The sequence below is a fragment of the Protopterus annectens genome, chromosome 7.part0, assembly GCF_019279795.1.
Source record: "Protopterus annectens isolate FY-2018-M chromosome 7.part0, PAN1.0, whole genome shotgun sequence".
In the NCBI taxonomy this organism is placed as follows: Eukaryota; Metazoa; Chordata; order Ceratodontiformes; family Protopteridae; genus Protopterus; species Protopterus annectens.
This window is the reverse complement of record NC_056739.1, coordinates 351,816,505-351,839,737: the sequence shown is the minus strand read 5'-3', so window position 1 is coordinate 351,839,737 and position 23,233 is coordinate 351,816,505. Positions and strand designations below refer to the sequence as shown.

The window sequence follows — 23,233 nt, the reverse complement described above, 5'->3', positions numbered from 1 at the left end:
TACAGAAAACAACCCTTTCACAGCTCATAGCCTTAATGCTGTGTGCTAACTGATAGTTTTGACATCAGATTTTGCCTTCCTCCAAGATTTACTAAAATTTTCCATGAAGTTAGACTTATGATACATATGGTATTAAATTACAGAACTAAGCTTGTATAAAGATTCATAATCATTAACCTTTCAGGATTCAATATCTAAACATCTATCTGTAAAATAAAAATGTGCACTTCTTTTGCCCCTTTACAATGACGATGATATTTAAAGCCAATGCTATGATGTTGAATCCACAGAGGTTCAAAGGTATGAGTGACAATATTGAGAGGTGTCAACATGTCAAGGATACCATTTGGGTTAGACAGTATGGGAGACAAAAAAAAAAAAACAAATCCTCGATGGCCACCTGGGTACTGAGTTCTTACAATCATCTACTAAACAAACAGGTGGGTACGGCCACAAACAGCAATGTCAGGACTAATAGCAAGCAAGCATGACAAAGCCTCAGAAAAAAATTGCATTTTGTCCAATATTATCATTTTCGTATCACTTGTTATTGTAGCTGTAGATTTTGCTTGGACAGCCCAGTCTTATGCTAACAACTAATTTTAACACTGATATTTTTATTTTGGTAACCAGTTTTCAAATATACAGACTAACTTACTCAGTTTATAAACACCATCTGTACTTAGTTCTTCTTCACCTTTTCCCTTGTGGTTTGTAACATCTGCAGTAAGTAGCAAATACTGTAGTTCCTGCTCTCTGTCTCCATTTCAGACCCCCTCCCCTCGAACTTGTAAGCAAAGCAGATTCAAGCGCAAAGGAAGGAAGCCTAGAATTTCACTGCAAAGAAGCTGTGAGGACGACAACATCAAATGGGGATTATTTTTGTCACAGGAAAAAATGAATCTATTAGCACTAATCTTCTTCGTAATACTGGGAGGTAAGATGCAGAAAAAAAAACAGCAATTACACCAGTTTTAAAACATTTTCTTACAAAGCCTAAGCTTTGTTTTAGTCTGTTACTGTAGTCTAAACTTTGTTGGGTTTTTTGTTTGTTTTTTTAACTTTAGTAAGTTTTTACTAAATGCCATTATTGCTACACTTGGAAACAATGTATTTTCTAATATCCTATACAAAGAAACAGCTTAAAGTTTACCACTTCCTGGTGAAAAAAAAATACTTGTAACAGCAGTTGTTGATTCCTTAATTCTGGTTAGGACAGTTAGCAATAAACATCAGTTTATTCCTTACCTTCTGCTAGTACATTCAGTTTAGTGTTATATGCTTGAACAAGAGACTAAAGAAAAACAAATTAAACATGCCTACTTAGTCCTAGGGTTAATATCAAAATGCTAAAGCATACTAGCTTACCTACAGTGGCTGCATGCTTGCAATTTTAACTGTAAAAAAAAATTGTATGCATTATGCTTCAGTGCACATAATATAAGTTCAAAACATGTTTGGTATTGACATATAATATCATAATACCTATATTATGCCTTAACCACTAATAGTAAATACATGAAAAAGGAAATAAAATATGTCATCATGGTAGTAATATGGTAGAACTTTATCAATATGGAAAGAGTCTTTTACATTTTTCAGACAACACCTCTCCTCTCCCTGGCTATGCACACGTGCCAGTATAACACTCTCCACAATCTGACTCCCTCCTCTATAACCCCATACCTTATTCCAACTCTACACTTGCATAACTTTTCCATTGTTCACTTACCATGACTGACCACATGTGCACTTGCTCTGCCTTTCTAAATTTCACAACTGCTCAGGCCTACAAACCTACAAGAGTTAATAATCATAAAAATGATATTCTGTTTGTACAAACCCCATTAATACTGTCAATTACACTACAAAATGTAAATGGCTCAACTACAACCCTCCCATTTGGTTGCACTGACCACTATGATCTATCCCACTGTATAATATCATGTATTGTGTATGTAAATACTCTGTAGTGTTTTGTTCATAATATTGTATGCATTGTGCTATTTCATATTATGTGTTGTTTAATCTATGAGGAGCTTTTCTCCCTGGGCCTATAATGAAAATGGATTCACCTAGGCCCAGTGGACCTTCCTGGTAATCAAATGCAAATAATAAATAAATAAATAAATAAATATGCAGAATATAGCAGAAATCAGTCTGTCTAGGAAATAACTTCTGCAAATATATAACTATCCAAAATCTCTTATGATCTTAGAATTATGATTATTTTTGGAAAAATCTAAGAGCCATCAATTGAAATGTTTTTTTATATTTGTAATTCATGGTATGCATACAGGAAAGGTAAGTCTACCAAAACATGTTCTTAGTTAAACATTATTTTGCAAAAAAAAAACGCACTGTAGAAAAAAAATTGCAGGGGCTTCTACTGCAAGAAAGTATTAAAAAGTTAAACATGCAATTTATCAGCTGTCATAGCTAAGTAACATTTACTTGCTGAAACACAGCCTAGTTAATAAACAGCCCTTAGATTATCTATATGGCCAGTATATGGCTTCTTATTCATATATTTTAAGAAACCACAAAAGTGAAGAAGTTTTTAATTGTTGTATACTTAGTGTGTAGTAGAGTTGAACATTTTAAAGATGTTTAGCTGTATGTGCAGAATAGTATTTAAAATGATCATTTTAACAGAACAAAGAATTAAAGCTTTTCAGTAAATGGTGACATGGAAGAAATTAAGTGTGTTTGTTATTAAAGGCAGATCAATCATATTGCTTAAGATAGCTTTTGGAGGGTGTAAATGTTTTTCTTGTTTTCAGATGGTTTGTAATAGAAGTTTCCAGACCGCCACCCCCAACTTTCCATCAAACTAGATTAAATAACAAATGTACAAAACTGACTCACACAACCGGTGGGACTATACTTTGCTTAACTAAATTATTCAGAATGTTAGCCCAGGGCATAATAAACAGTGGAATATATAGACACCATCCTTGTGTAGGAACGATGTATTCCTCTGCCAAAGTATTTTAAGTTCCCAAAGGCCTTTTAAGCTCATCTGTTAGTGTGACATTAATCAAATCCAAGCCATGACAAATGGCATTATTTGTAAATAGTTACCCATTCAGTATATTCTGTTTTCTTTAAGACTGTGGAAAATGACAAACCCTAAATTTTATGTTTTTAGGCAAGTTAAACTGTATTAGCTTTTCTTGTGCCCATGTACAAGTGAAGTCATAAATTATCAATATTAAATAAATATTTTTATGTAGCATTATACTTGGATGATGTTAATATTATGCTACAGTTCGCTATAGTATAAAAATACATTACACTAATTTCTTGTAACTAGATTCTTTTTTCATGTCATATCAGCAATGCAAAACTATTCAACAAATATGACTATAAAAAAAGCTAAAATACCACAGGCACCTGGGCCTCCATCAAATCCCAAATGGTCAAACCCATTTGATTTAAAACTCATTCCATAGAAAACATTCTCTGCAAGAACTATATTATACAAACATGTTTTAATCCCTGCACCCACCATGTGGGAGGCTTTGCCTCTCATGTTCCTTTTACTTATATATATATATATATATGTACTTTGTAAACACTTCTACACTTTTCTATGAAATAATGTCTTTTCAGTGAAATGAGTTTCAATGAAATGAGTTTGACCAATTGGGATTCAATGAAATGACAAACCCCAGGCACATATATCAGATGCATGCATGCAATATCAAAAGCATAAACATTAAAAGTACATATATCAGGAAAACAAATATAAAAGAGACATATGTCAGATGCAAAAGTACAAATGCAACATCAGAACACAGATATAAAAACTGGAAATAGAATGCAAGTATTTAAAAGCAATAAAAAATATATTGTACCATCTGACAGAGAAAATGACATGCATTAATGGGCAAACTGGAATATAATATTAGCATTTCTCTTCCAATGGCTTCTGTATAACTACATGGTATGGGCACATGGCCAAGGGACTTTTAAGTACAGTCAACTTACTTGATCAATAGAAGTGACAGATCCAGAGTGTCTATACACTATGTGTATTTGTATACTAGCTATACATGATTTACTATATCATTTTACCTTACCACTTTCAGCTTGAAATATTTATTATACATATGACAGCAATCCCAGATGCCAGTCAGCACAATATCTAGCCAACTACATTTTTTCTATAATCAGTACATATATTTTTTAATATATATATAAACCAAGCAACATTAACAGAAGAACGTTTTTGTTTTATAATTGTTTCCCAGGGAGTTAACAGTACAGATTTCTGTATAAATTGTGCAGCATCCACGTAACTGATAAAAGAAAAGATACTACACAAGTTCCAGTAACCTGTAGCATCTTGAAATGTATTTCTGAACATGATGCAAGATTCTGTCATGCAAGAGTAATAACCAAATAAGTGCATTTGCATCCATAATGGAGGAATATTGCTGTTTCTTCTCTTCATGCATGACTCTACTGACCTTACCGCTTACATGACAAAAAAAAAAAAAAAAAAAAAAAAGTCGTATAGCACTAGTAGCAGTGATATGTAAGCTTACACACACAAACATGCTCACTCATATGTAACTATGATTTGCTGGTTTAACACCAAAACCCATACTGGTAAATAGTTTTCCTATAAAAGCATGAACCTCATTGTGAGGGGACACAATACTCCTTTGGTGTTTCTAAGTGGCAACGTATGCACACCCATCTTTACTGCACCCAAGATCATTTTCAGTTAGCATGATTGGACTCCAAGGTTTGAAAATAAGCCCTAAAAGGTGCAGGTTTGCATTTACTTTCTCTACTTACTTTGAATCTGTATGGATTCTGTGGCTTGTCTGTGTGCATTGCCCTCCCACCCACAGCTAATCACAGGTCGGATTATTCACATTTTCAAGGACAGCACCAATTAAAATGTTTTCCCCTGAAATGTTTACATTAAAAGATGCTAAAGGAAAAATAAGGCTCATCAGATTAGTATGGTTACTGGAATGATACTGTACTTACTTCCTGCTTTAGGGACCAATACTTGAAGTATTACTAAGCATACAGAAATATTAGGAAAGTTGTTTCCTGATTCTGTTTGAAGAAAATTACTTGCTTGTACCTCATACTAAAATAGTTTATATATTTTCAAATGTTTGAAAGGAAGTACAAACATATTTGACTTAAATATTAATAAAGTATGGTAAACACAGAGACACACACACACTGAAGGATGGATGATGACCCCTTGCGCACTGCTACCTTGGATATGCGTTTTTAGCATTTTTAGGTCATTGTGCATACTGTAAGCTTTTGTGGAACTTGGGGATTTAGTGAATAAAACAGCAGCAGGCTTAGGAGATCTGATGGATTGCACAGATGTATTTTTAATGCAATTTCTTTTTTTTAAGTTTCTGATTTCAGTTTTGAATTCATGTAATAATCTGAACACAAAGCTCTGACCTTACTGATTAAACCATCCCAAGACTTTTTATTAATTTCAGTCAGACATTTATCTAAATACTGATTTTAGAATAAGTAAGAGTGAGTTGACAAACAGAGCTTCATGCTTTTGAATGCTTAGGAATGATGCACCTTCTCTGCTGTTTATGACAAAGAGGTACATACAATTCAAGCCTTAATACAATTCTATTTGTTCTGCATGTTAGATGGTGAACAATTATTGATGGCTTTGTTAAGGATTGGGAAGGTCAGGAATCTCTCTTTTGTGCTCTCCACATATTTTGTGTTGACATTTTCCTGTCCGTGTTACTGCAATGGATGGATGGATGTCTTTACTTTGATTCTGTGAAGCACTGTAACTTGTTTCTTTCTAGTCATCACTATTCTGGAATTTATGAAATGGCTACAATATCTTTCCTGGATTATAAAAAGTTTTTTGAGTATTTGTTAATGCTCCCACAAGACAAAATTACCTGTTTTAAGGTGTGAACTGGTACTTTGGTTTAAACAAGTAACCTGCTCACAGTTACATAGCATGCAGGAAGATGTTGTGAGATTCAAACCAGTTTTAAAAGAATATAGCTTTCTTGTAATTCATTGCCTTAACCATTATGATCTGAAAAAGGAACTTGTCTGACAGTTAAGTGTTTCTTCAAGTGTGTTTGTTACTGGTACCATGCAAGGGATCTTTGGATGCTACATGTTAGCTATAAACGGGCACAAAACAGGCAATTTCCGTGCTGTATGGCTGTCAAAGATATTTTTTTATTATGTAAATGTACTTCTAGCATTGTTAATTTGGTATTCTACAAGTTTTACTACTGAAATGTACATCTTGCTTATCAAATGTAGTGAAAATATAAATGTAATTTACTGGAGCTTTTTCCCCAGGCCACTACTGAAAATGGTCCTTGCCCAGTCAGACTTTACAGGTAAACAGAGACAGACAAATAAAGAAGATTAAAACTTTGGATAATAGCATTCACATTTTCTAGTATTTTTTCACATATGGTGTATTCATAGTTAACTTTGCATTATTAGCATACAGCCTGATATTTGTAAAGCTTTATGATTTGCCCTTCACATTTATCCATCCTTTAAATTGTGTATCCTTGTTTTAAATTCATCTAAGATGTGCTTTCTTCTTGCTATTCATTTTCAAGCCAGATAGAAGAATATGTCTGTAAACACCAGCAAGCACCAAGTAGCTAACAAGTGTGGTTTTAGACTCCTTTATGTGCCTTTTATGATGTTAAACAAATCACAAATTCTTAAAATAAGCTAAGCAGGACACTGCAATAAATAAGCAAATTACACCTGACTTACTCTGAATAAAGTCAATTCAGGGGCAAACAATTTGGTACAAATACTATTTGGACCTTCCCAGGAAATTTGATTGTAGCTCAATTGTCACTTTTAAAGTTCTGTACTAATAAGATCCATTTGTAGATGGCAAGATAAGAAAAACAGTAGTGTTGGTGCATATTTATTTACAAGGAGGTGGAACTTAAACTATCCAGCAGAGTGGTGCAGGGAACATCTGAGAGGCTTGAACCTGAGTAGAAATATGGGTTAGGAAAGGCATGACATCATGGAGAGGGAAGAAATCTGCAGTGCAGTACACTCATTACTTTAGTGGCATTGAAAAAACAGCCAAAGCTGTGCAAACTGAATGCCTTGCCCAAGGATCAGTTCTGGAGAGTTCATGTTCACAACGTGCAGATTATGTCCTTGTGACACAGGACTGTCTAGAAGCAAGAGATAATATGAGGTTGAGCAAGAAAGACCCTTGATTGGTTTCTAGTTTTCCTTTTCCTTTACTGGATGGAAAAGCAACATTTTATCTGTTTAACCCTACCAAGGCATACAGCCCAATCCTTTAGGATATTTCTTTAACGTATCTTAAGTAGTTACGTGAACTGTTTCAAAAATCCTTTTTTTGCCACAACCTGGCAAATAAGGCAGACAAAAAAAAGACGAAAAAGGCACACACAATATATGACAAAACCACATGCTAATTAAATAAAGGAGACATTCATCATGCGATGTGCATTAGACGCTGAAATTTACATTCTAAATAACATAATATACTATTAGTATGTAAGTTTGCTCATTAGATGTACTTGGCCACAATTACTACAAGGAAGCTTGTATTAAATCTTTAACTCACAAATAATGATGAGAATTTGTACTTGTGACAAAGAGAAATCATTTTGTTCAGAGGATATCCAAGTATGCAAATAACATTCATATATACAGCAGATTACATCCTATACGATTAAGGAAGGTACACATTTCATAAAGATAATATTCACACAAATAACTAACTATATCATGTTGTGTATATAGTAAGAAATAGCACTATACAAAATAGAGTTGCAATTCTAGTTGTGAAAAAGTTTGCATTATATACAATATATACAAAGGTTAGTTGGCACTTTAATCTTAGCTTCCATATTTTGAGATATTAGAAGTCCCTATACCAAGGCAATCTGGTTCTTTTCATTATGTACACAGAGTGGCTAAGTCAAACTAGCTAGTAGGGACAGATAAGATTACTTTCATGATGCCTGAGAATTTTTTTTATTTGCAATAGACTCCCTTATTTGATGGCTGTGGCTTACTGTTGCTGTTAATACTGTTTTAATGCTCTGAATGACGTTCTTGGTAATAATTTTATCTAGATTCTCAGGGGTGTTAGAAAGCTCACAATCTCTTTTAGTGCATTTGTGTATTGTGCACTCCATTTTGTAGCTTGATAGTTAACAGCTGTGTTAATATGTTAATGAAGTGACAGTCTATTTTTCAATTGGGCAAGTTCCCATATACACAAATGCTTGCTAATACATTTGAACTTTTAATGAGCAGTTATTTTTCTTCATACTGCAGTATGAGTACACAAGGACTCTGACTCATTTTCCATGTTTTAAGCAGAGCTATGCAAAGAAATCATAGTGGGGGGACACTACAGTACAGCATTTGGTCATTTGTAAATCATTTGTTTAACTGACTTATCCCCCATTTTAAATATTTCATAAAACCACGTTTGTATACTCTGACATTTTATTACATTGGTTTAGAGAGAAATAGTCTTTCTCTGCTACAGGATACAATTAGTTTGAAGGTGCTGAAGATTTGTATTACTGGACTGTATATTTTTAAATATTCTTTTTGCTGTCCCTACATCCTACCTACTATCAGAACTCATGTGGCCAACTGTCCCATTCAGCCCACTCCATAGGGCAATACCTGCTAGAATGATGACCTCCCATGGCTAGCTATCAGGAATTTTTGCTATGTCCTAACGGTCTGATTCACATGCTGACTCACTGGGTTTGGCACACAATACTGACTGAATACATGGAAACTATTACACAATCCCCATTCCATCTAGAATATGGAAAATATGGAAGCTAAGATTAAAGGGCCAGATGCCTTTGTGTATACTGTATATAATGCACATATGTTTTTTTCACAACTGTAATTGTAGCATTCTTTTGTATACTACAATTTCTTACCAAATACTTGCCTACCATATCCTGCTTGCTGCTGGTAAGGACTCGTGCACTGCTAGGTACAGCTAGCCTTGGTTAGTTGCCAAGAATCAATACAGCAGTGGAATTAACCACATCCCTATCCCAGGATGAGAGAAAGTCTGTGACAGCCATAGACTGCCACCCCCACCCCTGAGTTCCTCCAATGCCAAAGCCACTAGGCAAACTACACCCTGGTGGCGGGCTAGCTGAGACTATTATCTTTTTTTCCCTACTCTGAAGCAGGTGTAGTATTCCATGCAACTCTAAAATGACAGGAAAAGATGGCTGCAGGATGTACCTTTGCATATTGCCAAAAAGCATTTCATCTACACAGTTCCACTCCAAAAAGTAGTACAGAAAAGCAGTCTACAATGTTTCTTGCTAGGGACTGAACCCCTAATATATCAGCTACTGCACTCCCACCCTTGTTGCTATAAGTCATACTAGACAGATTGTCATCTCAGAGAAAGGATTGTTTTCCCTTTTTAGCTGGCAGTGACTTCACTTAGAAAACAATTTGCTCAACAGGGTTTCATGTTCAGAATGCTTGCCTTTGACCTTTGACCAACTGACCATTATGTCAGAACATGTGTCCTGCTGTGAAGCTGTTGCTGCTGGGAGATGTTCAATGGCATAACTGCTAGACAAAAGATTGTTGTTTTCTATTATCAGCAGCATTGTTTTTTATTGTATACTTATTAGTGATACAAACCATAGAAATACCACATTTCCTTACATTCTAGTGTGCATTTGAAAGTTTTTTTGTCAAGATAAAATTATGTGAAGAAAGACAGTTTAATGCAAGGGGTTAGGAGGTGAAACATTTTACCCAAAATGGATGCATTGGATTCCACACAGGATTTTATTTATTTCAAAAATGTGTTAAAAGTAGTTTTTGACCTGCCTTCACTTTTGGAACTACATTTCTCTGTCTTCTTTTTCACTTTGAATTTGTCTACCACCTTCTTGGTAGTTATTATTATTATTATTATTATTATTTTACTTCACTAAAAGCAGCAAACCCAAAACTAAAACTGAAGAAAAAGATAAGTGTACAAGTGACCTCAAAGCTTTGGAAGGAAAATGTTGAATGCAGTTTTATAACAAACCCCAAAGCCTAAGAATAAGCAGTAATAAAGCGAGTTACATGTATCAAAACTATTCACAAAAATGACAATTTTGTCATCAGCCAGTGTTGTACAGTTCATACTTGCATTAACATAACTTTTCTTTACAGTCCTGTCATCTTCTAACACATTAATTACCTACATCGTTGTATGAGTAAACTACCTAAGTATTCTGCTCTCTTCACACACATAAATTACCTGCATCGCTGTGTGAGTACACTACCTAAGTATTCTGCTCTCTTCAAACACATAAATTACCTACATCATTGCATGAGTACACTACCTAAGTATTCTGCTCTCTTCAAACACATAAATTACCTACATCGCTGTGTGAGTACACTACCTAAGTATTCTGCTCTCTTCAAACACATAAATTACCTACATCATTGCATGAGTACACTACCTAAGTATTCTGCTCTCTTCAAACACATAAATTACCTACATCATTGTGTGAGTACACTACCTAAGTATTCTGCTCTCTTCAAACACATAAATTACCTACATCGTTGTATGAGTACACTACCTAAGTATTCTGCTCTCTTCACACATAAATTACCTACATCGTTGTGTGAGTACACTACCTAAGTATTCTGCTCTCTTCAAACACATAAATTACCTACATCGTTGCATGAGTACACTACCTAAGTATTCTGCTCTCTTCACACACATAAATTACCTACATCGTTGTGTGAGTACACTACCTAAGTATTCTGCTCTCTTCAAACACATAAATTACCTACATCGTTGTATGAGTACACTACCTAAGTATTCTGCTCTCTTCAAACACATAAATTACCTACATCCTTGTGTGAGTACACTACCTAAGTATTCTGCTCTCTTCAAACACATAAATTACCTACATCGTTGTGTGAGTACACTACCTAAGTATTCTGCTCTCTTCAAACACATAAATTACCTACATCGTTGTGTGAGTACACTACCTAAGTATTCTGCTCTCTTCAGACACATAGATTACCTACATCGTTGTATGAGTACACTACCTAAGTATTCTGCTCTCTTCACACACATAAATTACCTACATCGTTGTGTGAGTACACTACCTAAGTATTCTGCTCTCTTCAAACACATAAATTACCTACATCGTTGTGTGAGTACACTACCTAAGTATTCTGCTCTCTTCACACACATAAATTACCTACATCATTGTGTGAGTACACTACCTAAGTATTCTGCTCTCTTCAAACACATAAATTACCTACATCATTGTATGAGTACACTACCTAAGTATTCTGCTCTCTTCAAACACATAAATTACCTACATCATTGTGTGAGTACACTACCTAAGTATTCTACTCTCTTCAAACACATAAATTACCTACATCGTTGTGTGAGTACACTACCTAAGTATTCTGCTCTCTTCAAACACATAAATTACCTACATCATTATGTGAGTACACTACCTAAGTATTCTGCTCTCTTCAAACATATAAATTACCTACATCATTATGTGAGTACACTACCTAAGTATTCTGCACTCTTCAAACACATAAATTACCTACATCATTGTGTGAGTACACTACCTAAGTATTCTGCTCTCTTCAAACACATAAATTACCTACATCGTTGTATGAGTACACTACCTAAGTATTCTGCTCTCTTCACACACATAAATTACCTACATCGTTGTATGAGTACACTACCTAAGTATTCTTCTCTCTTCAAACACATAAATTACCTACATCATTGTGTGAGTACACTACCTAAATATTCTGCTCTCTTCAAACACATAAATTACCTACATCATTGTGTGAGTACACTACCTAAGTATTCTGCTCTCTTCAAACACATAAATTACCTACATCATTGTGTGAGTACACTACCTAAGCATTCTGCTCTCTTCACACACATAAATTACCTACATCGTTGTGTGAGTACACTACCTAAGTATTCTGCTCTCTTCAAACACATAAATTACCTACATCATTGTGTGAGTACACTACCTAAGTATTCTGCTCTCTTCAAACACATAAATTACCTACATCGTTGTGTGAGTACACTACCTAAGTATTCTGCTCTCTTCAAACACATAAATTACCTACATCGTTGCATGAGTACAATACCTAAGTATTCTGCTCTCTTCACACACATAAATTACCTACATCGCTGTGTGAGTACACTACCTAAGTATTCTGCTCTCTTCAAACACATAAATTACCTACATCATTGTGTGAGTACACTACCTAAGTATTCTACTCTCCTCACACACATAAATTACCTACATCGCTGTGTGAGTACACTACCTAAGTATTCTGCTCTCTTCAAACACATAAATTACCTACATCATTGTGTGAGTACACTACCTAAGTATTCTGCTCTCTTCAAACACATAAATTACCTACATCGCTGTGTGAGTACACTACCTAAGTATTCTGCTCTTTTCAAACACATAAATTACCTACATCGCTGCATGAGTACAATACCTAAGTATTCTGCTCTCTTCACACACATAAATTACCTACATCGCTGTGTGAGTACACTACCTAAGTATTCTGCTCTCTTCAAACACATAAATTACCTACATCATTGTGTGAGTACACTACCTAAGTATTCTGCTCTCTTCACACACATAAATTACCTACATCGTTGTATGAGTACACTACCTAAGTATTCTGCTCTCTTCAAACACATAAATTACCTACATCATTGTGTGAGTACACTACCTAAGTATTCTGCTCTCTTCAAACACATAAATTACCTACATCGTTGTGTGAGTACACTACCTAAGTATTCTGCTCTCTTCACACACATAAATTACCTACATCATTGTGTGAGTACACTACCTAAGTATTCTGCTCTCTTCACACACATAAATTACCTACATCGTTGTATGAGTACACTACCTAAGTATTCTGCTCTCTTCAAACACATAAATTACCTACATCGTTGTGTGAGTACACTACCTAAGTATTCTGCTCACCCTTATTCTCATTAGTACCATCACAGTAGCTGTGTAGACCTACATGCACCATTTTAATAAACCAGTTTTGAAGGTCCCCTGGATGTGGACAGCCTTATCCACAATGAAGCAGTTAGTACTGTACCATAGTGGCAATGAAGGTAAATTCCTATTCACAGGAGGATGTAATCAGAATTTGGGACTGAGCAATTCCTCAGAATCCAGAGGTCCTTAGTTTTGCAGGTTTAGGTGCACAGATTAACTTGCCCATATTTGACCAGCCATTCGGTACTGGCTACTGCAGTTTGCAATGTAACAATATGGCAGTGTAAATGAAAAGGTTGAAAATGATTTCAACTTTGCCCAATTTAGGCAAATTATAATGCTGTAAGTTGAAAGCTTTCTGCAAAGGGAAGCAAAAGATGTCCATTCTATAGAGGTTACAATCATTGCAGAATCATGATTCACTTAAGGTAAGCATCAAGCTTTTTTACTTCATCCCATGAAATGCCGTATAAAAAAATCAGCTGATTCTGCATTTGCAGTATTCTAACTGGTTGGAATACACACAAAAATACTCACTAGATATATTTGTGAACTACAGCAGAATTGTTTGATCACATTATGTGCTATATGTTTTACAGTAATTTCTGTAATCCAACAACATAAAGCAAAATCATCACTCTGTAGTGTATAAAGATTTTATTTTACAATTGCTTATTCTCCCCCTCCCCTTCCCTCCATGCAGCCACTCATCAACTCATCCTATCCTACAGGGGGTCTAACTACCCCCTCCTAATCTCCTCTGGCCAATGTGGATCATTATGGTATCCTGGGATCACACACCATCCTTGCTGCCATGGGCAGGGGGGTTATGACCTAACAAACTCGATCTCTCCTTGCATTTGCTATGTCTGAGGGCAACTCCTCTCTATGGGTCACACATTCCCACAGGAAACACCTAGATGAATGACCCCCCCCCCAGATGCCTGAGCTGCTAATCAAACCCTGGTCATCTGGGCTGTAGTTAGGTCTTTATCCCTTTCTACTTCACACCACTGTATACAATTGTCTGTTCTTAATGTCACAAGCTGAAAAAGTTTTTAATCATGGACTCAGCTTTGCTTCCATTAAATTCATCATCTTTGGCACAAAACAGAATAAAGCAAATTTATCTACCAACTCTTGTATTTCAAGTTTACCTAACACTATATGTAAATTTTGGTCATTCCCAAATCTAAACAGAGACAATAAAAGGCATTATTTGCTATTATTATTTTTTAAAGTTTTGACATGTGCCCCAAACACTCCCATGAGATAACACTGCCACAGAGGAATACAAGTTGTCCAGCTCATAACACAAAATTGCTGTGTTAACACACAAATAAGCTATTGAAAGAAATCTATTGCTCCATCAAAGCTGTGCAAATCTTACAGCTAAATACAGTCTCTGTCCTTACCCTTCTCCAGACTTATTACAGACTCCCTAGACTAATATTTTGACAGCCACTGATGTTACCCTTCTCTAATGCCTTAACTCTACTTTGTTGGCACCCTGGTGATTTAATGTAATCCTACCACATCTCCTCACTCACTCACTCACTGCTAGCAAAATGCACACACTTATTATTTTCAGGGTTTCTTCATTCCCTAGCTTCCTCCTCCAGTCCATCTGACCATCTCACAAACCCTCCCCCTAGTTACTGTACCAGATACATTCTTTTCTTTCTGTGAAGTTTCCAAAACTTTATGTAATAGTCACAAATTACACTGTCACCATGAAAGAATGAGGTTTTACTTCTTTTTTTACTTCCTTGACATGTAACCAACATTTATTTATTCATTCAGCTTGGTAACAGAGGTAGAGCACTGATTGAAATGGGCCTATTTCAGTCTTAACCTGGATGTACAATACTAACAAATAAATACATTAGGAAATTTTATAAAAACAAAAATATATCAATTAATTGGAAAGTTTGACTTAGAAGAGAAGGGCAAGTGTTATAAAGTGAAGAGGAAGAGGAAGAGGAGGGAGAACACTGAGGTATAGTGACCATGATAGCGAAAGTAAGGAGGAATTAGAGGTCACTCAGAGCTTAACTGTATGCAATGACATAAAAGATTGCAAAAGATTAGTGTATAAAGATGAAATAATAGACAGAAAACATAAACGTAAGAGAAAGAGGTACATGACAGAGTGAGAGATTAGGTGATGTGGCCAGTGGGAAAGAATTTACATTCTGCTTCAGACTTCAGGTGATCCTTAAGCTGTACATGGAAAAATGGAGTAAGTAGAGGGATCTTTGAGAATGGGACCTGGGTTGGAGAGGTCATGGCCTGTGTAATGAAGTCCGATTCTGAGCCATTTACAAGTGGACTGGACTGGATAAGTCTTCTTAGATCATAACTGTGACCTTGCCTGAATTGGTTGGAGGCATGGAGATAGCAGAAGTTTTCCTTGAGGAACTTGGTAGAGTTTGGATACAAATAAAAGGTTGACAAATTATCGGACAGGTAACCAGTTGCCTTTATCTATTGTGCAACGTTCATACCTTAGGGAAAGAGTGATGAAACACCAAATGAAATTGGTTATGGTTTCATGGTGGTAGAATTTTTCTTGGAGGCAGCTGCAACAAGTGGAAGAAAAGGGGAAATGTTATAGGACAAAAATAGGAGGGTATTTATCTTGTTTTATGTGTGCTCTAGAATGAGGTGAAAGTTGAGTGAGGGATCAAGCCACATACCAAGTTGTTTTAAGGACCTGACTTGGTCAGTGGGGTTTTGATATGGTAACGCATGAAAAGAGTTTAAAAATGGAGTCGGTTAAAAGTGGTACCGAAAAGCATCATTTTAGCTTTGAAAATTTAAAAAATTAGTGGTTTTATTCAGCCAGTTGATAAGTGACAGGAAGCCAAATTGTAGTTATTATTTTATACCAGAAATGGCTAAGTTTGTGCAATATGACACTATATTATCAGTGTATAATAAGATATGGGGGCATGAGAGTTAAACTGAGAGTTTATTAATCAATTTGAAAAAAAGAAAGAGGAACAAAAATTGATCCTTAAGAGACTCCTGTACAGAGAAGGGTGGAAACAGAAAGGGAGCTGTGAAACTGAATGGAGAAGTAACCACAAACCAAAGGAGGCTGGGTGCCTGAAAAGACCAAGAGCCAGTTGCAAAAGCACAAAACAGGCACCAACACCAGGAGGTTTAAATAAAACAATGTCCACAGCAAGCTCGAAATAAACAGCCCTTTAATCACATAAACACACCACTCACAGTAGTGTTTTCATCCAGAATGGACTTCATCAGATGTAACAAAGTGATAAGCTGTGAATTTCTTTATATGCCCCCATGCCTTATTTTAATTAGATAATATAAATTGAATAATCACATAATGAATCTAACAATCCAAGTCTAAACCCCCAAGTACATACAAACTTGAATGTTTAAAATCTGTCCGAAGGACTAAATAAAATATATATATATATGCATAAATAAATAGAGATAAAATATATATAAGTAAATGACATGAAAGATAAAATAAAATAAATAATGAATGAATCTGTAATCAAACTGATTCTTACAATTTGCTAATGCAAATAAAACCCATAAATAGGTTCATAGGTTCATAGGTAGGTACTAGGCTATCGGCCCAAGGACCTACGTAAGCCTAGCCAACAAGGTTCCCTGGCTTACACCACCCAAGAAAGTTATTTTCCTGTGCCACTGTCGAGCAGAGACACAGAAGTGATCCCCGGGGTGTATTTCCTATTTCCCATCCACTCATCAAGATTTTTCTTGAATAGTGCTATTGAAGAACTTTGCTTGACATAAATGGGTAGCCTGTTCCAGAATATGGAAAGTCTCTGGGACAGGAATCTATCCCTCCAGCATGTCCTGTTTATTGTGGTGACAAGGTTTAGGTCCCTAGAGCATGTAGCTTGGAGGGATTGCGATTTCTTTAGGTGTAGCATGTCCAACAGCTCTGGGTTTGACATAGCTTTATATGTTAGGCAGAGATCACCTCAGAGTAGGTGATATGCTATGGAGTAAAGCTGGAGTTTTTTGAGGCGGTCAGTGTAGGGCATTTGTTTCAGGCCAGTAATCCTCTTTGTGAGGTACTTCTGTGGCCTTTCCAGCTGCTGCAGATGTCTTGTGAGGTACATTCCAAAAGGGGCATTGTACTCTATAATGGGTCTAATGAGTGTCAAGTAGAGGGGAACAATGATCTCTTTTTTCCTGGATGAGAACCTTTTTATGATGAGGTGTGCCATGTAAAAGGACTTCCTGACTACTGTGGCGATGTGAATGTCAAAGGAGAGAATACTGTCCACCTGGGTCCCAAGGTCTCTTATCACTCATTCGGTGTTAAGTAGATTGCTGCCTATGTGGTAGTTCATGGGTACAGAGTTTTTACCAAAGGGGATGACACTGCACTTTTTGGCACTGAGCTTGAGGCCATGGCTCGGATACCAGGCATCTGTCTCAGCGAGGCCCTTCTTTAGGATGTCCACATCATTTGGGGACTCGACTATGGCTCCTAGTTTGCAGTCATCTGCTACCTTTGTTAGCCAGAGGCCTTCGTTGTTAGCCTGTACTTCAGAGAAGTAGATACCAAACAGGAGAGGTCCCAGGACAGAACCCTGTGGTACTCCACTTGTCACTGCTTTGAGGTCAGATTTGGAGTCTACAACTTTTACAGTGTGGGCTCTGTCAGTGAGCCAGTTGGCAACCCATCTTGTGACATAGGGATTTATACCTAGTTTAATGAGTTTAGCTATAATTCCAGAATGGGGGATTGTGTCAAAAGCCTTGGCAAGGTCAAGATAGGCTGTGTGAACTACCTTACCCTCATCTATGGCTTTGGTGACTGCCTCAAAGAAGTCGATCAGGTTCAGGAGGCATGATCTGCCTTTCACAAACCCGAACTGGGTGGGATCCAGAGTTTGGAGGTTACCAATGTCTTTGTTTATGAGTTCCATAATGATACGTTCCATGGCCTTGCAGACCAGGCTCATCAGGCTAATAGGTTGATAGTTCCCGGGATCAGTGGTGGCTCCCCCTTTGCAGAATGGGATAACTGTTGCTGTGCCCCATTCAGTGGGCACAAATCCTGATGCGAGGCTATTATTGAACATAGTGCTTAAGTGGGGAGCCAGTTCGTTCTGAAGTTTGTGTAAAATGCAGCCTGGGATGTTGTCCGGTCCCATGGATGCTGTGTTTTTGGCTTTAGAGAGTGCAGCTTTTACCTGCATAGTTGTGATTTCAGGGACTCTGCATTCTTCCTGTATAGATATGGGCCCTTTAGGGGGGTGAGAGAGGGGTAAAGTTAGTACTGAACCTATCTGCTAGGATGTTGGCAATATCAGTTGGTTCTGTAATTTTCTTGCCTTTGTGCTATAACTCAGAGCAGATCTGGGTGTTGCCACCGAGATTCTTGACATAGCTATAGAATGTTTTGTGGTTGTCCTTGGAATTAGTGGCAATTTTGTTTTTGTAGCTAGCTTTGGAGGATCTTATAAGGGATCTCAGCTTCTTACTGAGGCTGACCAGGGAACTCCTCCACTCATGGGATTTTATTCTCTTTTGCAACAGTTTCTTCCTTCTGTTGTACAGTTTGTTTATGGCAGGGGACCACCAGATTGGCTTCCTTTTTTTGGAGGATGGCGTCTTGGTTCTCTTTGGGATAGCATGATCCATGCACTAGTGTAAGTGCTTATAGAGTGCATTTGTGTAGGATTCAGCAGTTGTAACTTCATAGGTTCATAGGTTCATAGGCTAGTACTAGGCTAACTGCTCTTGTGAGCCATTTTAAGCCTAGCCAGTTATCCCCTGTGAGATGCAAACCCTATACCTTGTGTTTGTAAGGCAAACACCTTAACCATTAGGCCACCCTCCCAACTGTATTGTCCATCTGCATGGGTGTAATGAGGTTCATCACTTCTGTCTTAAGAAGCATGAAGTTGGCTTTGGAGAAATTTTTTACTGTGGTTTCCTTAATGGGGGGTGGGGGCGGGATGTGGATATCAAGGGTGATTAGCTTATGTCGGATCGGACCAACGAGGAGTTGACTTCAGGTGTGGAACACCGGTCACTCATGTTGGTAATGACTAGGTCTAGGATATTGTTGCCCCTGGTAGGGGTGTGGATAAGTTGATCCAAGGCATTGGAGTTTATGAATTCCAGAAAGCGTTGAGCTAAGGAGTTAGTACTCAAATAGTTTTCCCAGTTAATGGTGGGGTAGTTGAAGTCGCCCATTATTAAGGTGTTTGTTTGAACCCTAATATTTTCCAGTACATCAAGAAAAGAGGAGTGGGAATCCTGGGGCATGGTGGGGGATCTGTAGCAAGCTACAATTTGTATTGCAGTTTTGCCCAGAGTTAGTTGCACTTGGATAACCTCGGATGCATTATGCTGAGCAACTAGCCTGGAGGTGTGGATGTCCTTAATGAATATGGACACACCTCCGCCTTTGGTGTTTCTGTCCAGGTTACATGGCCGAAACGTGTGGTATGAGTTATAGCCTGGTAGTGCAGGGGTGCTCTCTGGAGCCTTGAACCAGGTCTCAGTCACTGCACAGATATCAATGCTCTCCATTTTAAGGAGTGCGTCGAGTGAGTGCATTTTGAAATTTAGACTTCTAGCATTGAGTAGCATTACCCTCAGTTAAACCTAAATGGTTCAACACTGCCACCCAATGGTGAAAGACCTCAACTGCAAGCTACAAATTTGCAGCTCTCATTCTAAGAATAGGTGAATAGATAATAGATAAATGGAGAAGCGCCAGTTGGAAAGTTAATTTTGGAACCAGGGAGTTTGATCTGAGTTGATCCCAATTTCAGTTAAAGATGTTATAATCAACCAAGTCAACATCTTTGTTAAAGTCAATAAAAATGGCTCCATTCAAGAGGCTTTTGTTCATTGAAAAGTGGATGTTGTCAGTTAGTGACCAAAGCACAGTTGAGGTACTCTAACCAGCCCAAAAGGCATGATATTTTGAAGACAGAAAATAATATGTTAAAACTAATGTGATAATGGTCACTAAGGGAAAGAGCGTAAATGGAAATATGAGAAATAATTGCTACTGATAATAAAAAGAAGAGGTGAGCAATGAGGTCAGACTGGGTTTGGCTGGGAGGTTTCAGTGGCAAGTTGTGTGAGATAAAACTCATTAAGTAATTTCAAAATATTGTGTTGGTTAAGGCCATGCAGACTGAGGTTAAAATCTCCAAGAAGAATGACGTTCTTGATATCATGCATGGAGGAAGGAATCTCAAGGGCAGGGTTTTAAACTTGGTCAAGGAGGAATGATGGCTGAGGTAAGTGATAGCAAGATGGTGAGATAAATATGGAAGTTATTAGGGGAGGGAAGACAGTTGAGAAACTAGTTTGGGAGACAGTCTGAAGTAGTATCAGTTTGAATTAAAAATTATATTGCATTATAACGTGTGTGTGTGTGTGTGTGTGTGTGTGTGTGTGTGTGTGTGTATATATATATATATATATATATATATATTTATACGTATATGTATATATATATATATATATATATATATATATATATATATATATATATATATATATATGGATTCCATGCACTAGATCGAAGGTTCACTCCTTCAAAATAGTGCATGGAATGCACACTGCAGTGAAAGTGCACTTAATCAAAAACACAGTTACGCGAAGTTCAGTACAACGAACAGGCGCTGTACTGAACTTCCGTGCAGTACTCACGGACCTTAGTGTTAGGGCATGGGTCATAGTAATGGGACAGTCCATAGGGCTATCCCCTTACCATGACCCATGCCCTAACCCTAAGGTCCGTGATGACTGCAGCGCAGTGAAGGACATAGCAATGTCCTCCACTATGGTGTGATAGTCACGAACCTTAGGGTTAGGGCATGTGTTAGCGTAAGGGGATAGCTTTACTAACTATTCCCTTACCCTAACCCGTGCCCTAACCCTAGGATCCGTGAGTATCACACCATAGTGGAGGACATAGCTTGTTTTTTGATGTCCTCCACTGTGCTGCGGTACTTTCTGTGAAGTGCACTTCCACGAAGTTCACTTTCGTTAAAGTGAACTTTCGCATAAGTGAGGCTTCCTATTACAAGTTCGAAGTTGTGAACTTTTGTTCTTGTAATAGGAATCCATATATATATATATATATATATATATATATATATATATATATATATATATATATATATATATTAGATTATATGTGATTTAAAGAGAAGTGGAGTCCCACAGCCAGATCATGATCTAGATCTCCCATCTAGACTGTAGTTACATCCTGGGAAGAAGAGGTGAATAGAGGGCTCTTTGGATTTGAGCAAAGATTCAGTTATAGCTATGAGGTCAGTGTTATGTAGGGTGAAGATGCTATTCACTTGGTCAGTTTTTAATAGTTTTGAATACTAATTAGGAAACGTAGTAGATGTGATGGACCAGCATTTGCATAATAGAATAGAGTAGAAGGAGGAGGCATATAGGAGTGACCTTGTAGAGGAATCTGGATAGTTTAAAGGAATACATATTATCGGGTGGATAACACAGAAGAAATATAGCGGATGTGAGGAAGTAGAAATGTCTAAAGGTTGGGATAGGCTAGGGTGGATATTAATACATTGTATATTGAAGAGGGGAGTAAAGAGGAAAGTGTGTAGGAATGCAAAAGGAGAATTTTTGAGTCATGCTTGAGAAGGGTCTTTGTCAGACGGAAAGAGGCATCAGAGTTTGTGTGTTTGGAAGTGAGAAAGAACAGCAGCAAGAACATGTTAAGTACAGATACAGAGAGGTTTACAGTTTGTGAAGAAAGTGGAGGTGAAGAAGATCAGACAGACAGGAGGGGAGCGTGAGGAGTGGGTGGTAGTGCTTCTCCTCACAATGTGATATGACCAAGTTAAGAGCTTAACAATCATCCACATTTGTTTCCTCTTCTGTCTTCTCCATATCCTCTCCCGCTGTCCTGTTTACCCCAAAATCTCACAATGTGCATAACTTTGCACTTCTTCTGCCAGGTGTCACTGGTGGCCGATTTCCCTTGCCTAACTTGTGTACCAAGTTTTAGTTTCACAAAATAAAACAGATTTTTCAGGCCTCTACTTCTGGGTTTCAACAGCTACAAAATAAATTAGGTAGCACTATAATATATCATGTCACATTTTTCGGACAGCTGAAGTATTATATTTCTTTAAGGGAATTCTTGTATTGTTAATATGATGGTGTGTCAGCTGTTGTTCTGGTATTCAGTGTATTTATAACTTCTTTGGAGGGGGGGACTCAGAATATCTCTTTCTCTTCGTCTCTTTTTTTTTAACTTTTCCCCTCTGTCAGTGCAACCTCAGAGGTAGTATATTTAGAGATTGAAGGTTGCAATGGCAGGTGTAGGGCCATTGTTCCATTTATTTTCTGTAATGTCAGCTTCAATATTGCATTTGCATAATTTGGAAATATCACCATTGCTATTGTTCTGTTTTTAAGATCCAGCTACTCAAGGCCGACCATTTCATTATAGGTCCAACATAGAAAAAGAATGGGTCACCTTGGTCTTTCAACACCACTCTTGTTACCTGGCTTCTCACCAAGGCCGACCATTTCAGTATGGGTCCAACATAGAAAAAGAATGGGTCACCTTGGTCTTTCAGCACCACTCTTGTTACCTGGATTCTCATCAGTCATTTTTTTCTTTCAATTTTCACTACTCCCCTCTCAGGATTGCTTGGAGGACAATGCTTTGGTTAACGGACTTGCTTGATGTCATGCTTTAAGCACATGTAGACTGAGATGAATTGGAGTGAGGGCTAAAGGACAAAGACTATCAAAGCCAGTACCCTTGTGATATGCCACCAACTGTATCATCTCAAAAATACATTATGCACCCTGGTAATCAGTTTAGCAAGTTCACTTAACCTGTGTTGTAGGCCCAAAAGCCTTTAAAAAACACAAACTCCATCAAAGTACCATTATGCCTATCCAAGTATGTAGTTATGTTTTAAATAATCTGTGTTAGATTTTTATTACATATGGGAGGTGGTACTGCAGCTGTGTAACAGTCTAAGTGACATACTAATCAATTTTTTGTATAATTTAATAAGATGTTAACTTTAATATCAGCTGACTGAAAAGATCTTGAAAATGATCAAATTTCTAGGCCCATTAAAACCTGTAAGCCAAGATTGTGTATATTGTAAACA

At 37.1% G+C, this 23,233-nt stretch overlaps 1 protein-coding gene across 1 annotated transcript in view; it reads left to right on the top strand.

Moving 5' to 3' along the window:
- The first annotated feature begins 812 nt into the window (after positions 1–812).
- The window catches only part of LOC122806462 (probable serine/threonine-protein kinase clkA), a 130,451-nt gene continuing 108,030 nt past the window's right edge, over positions 813–23,233 (top strand). The window contains exon 1 of the mRNA XM_044076923.1: positions 813–937. Coding sequence (XP_043932858.1) covers positions 898–937 — 40 coding nt within the window. The 5' untranslated portion in view covers positions 813–897. The remainder of the gene's footprint in view (positions 938–23,233) is intronic.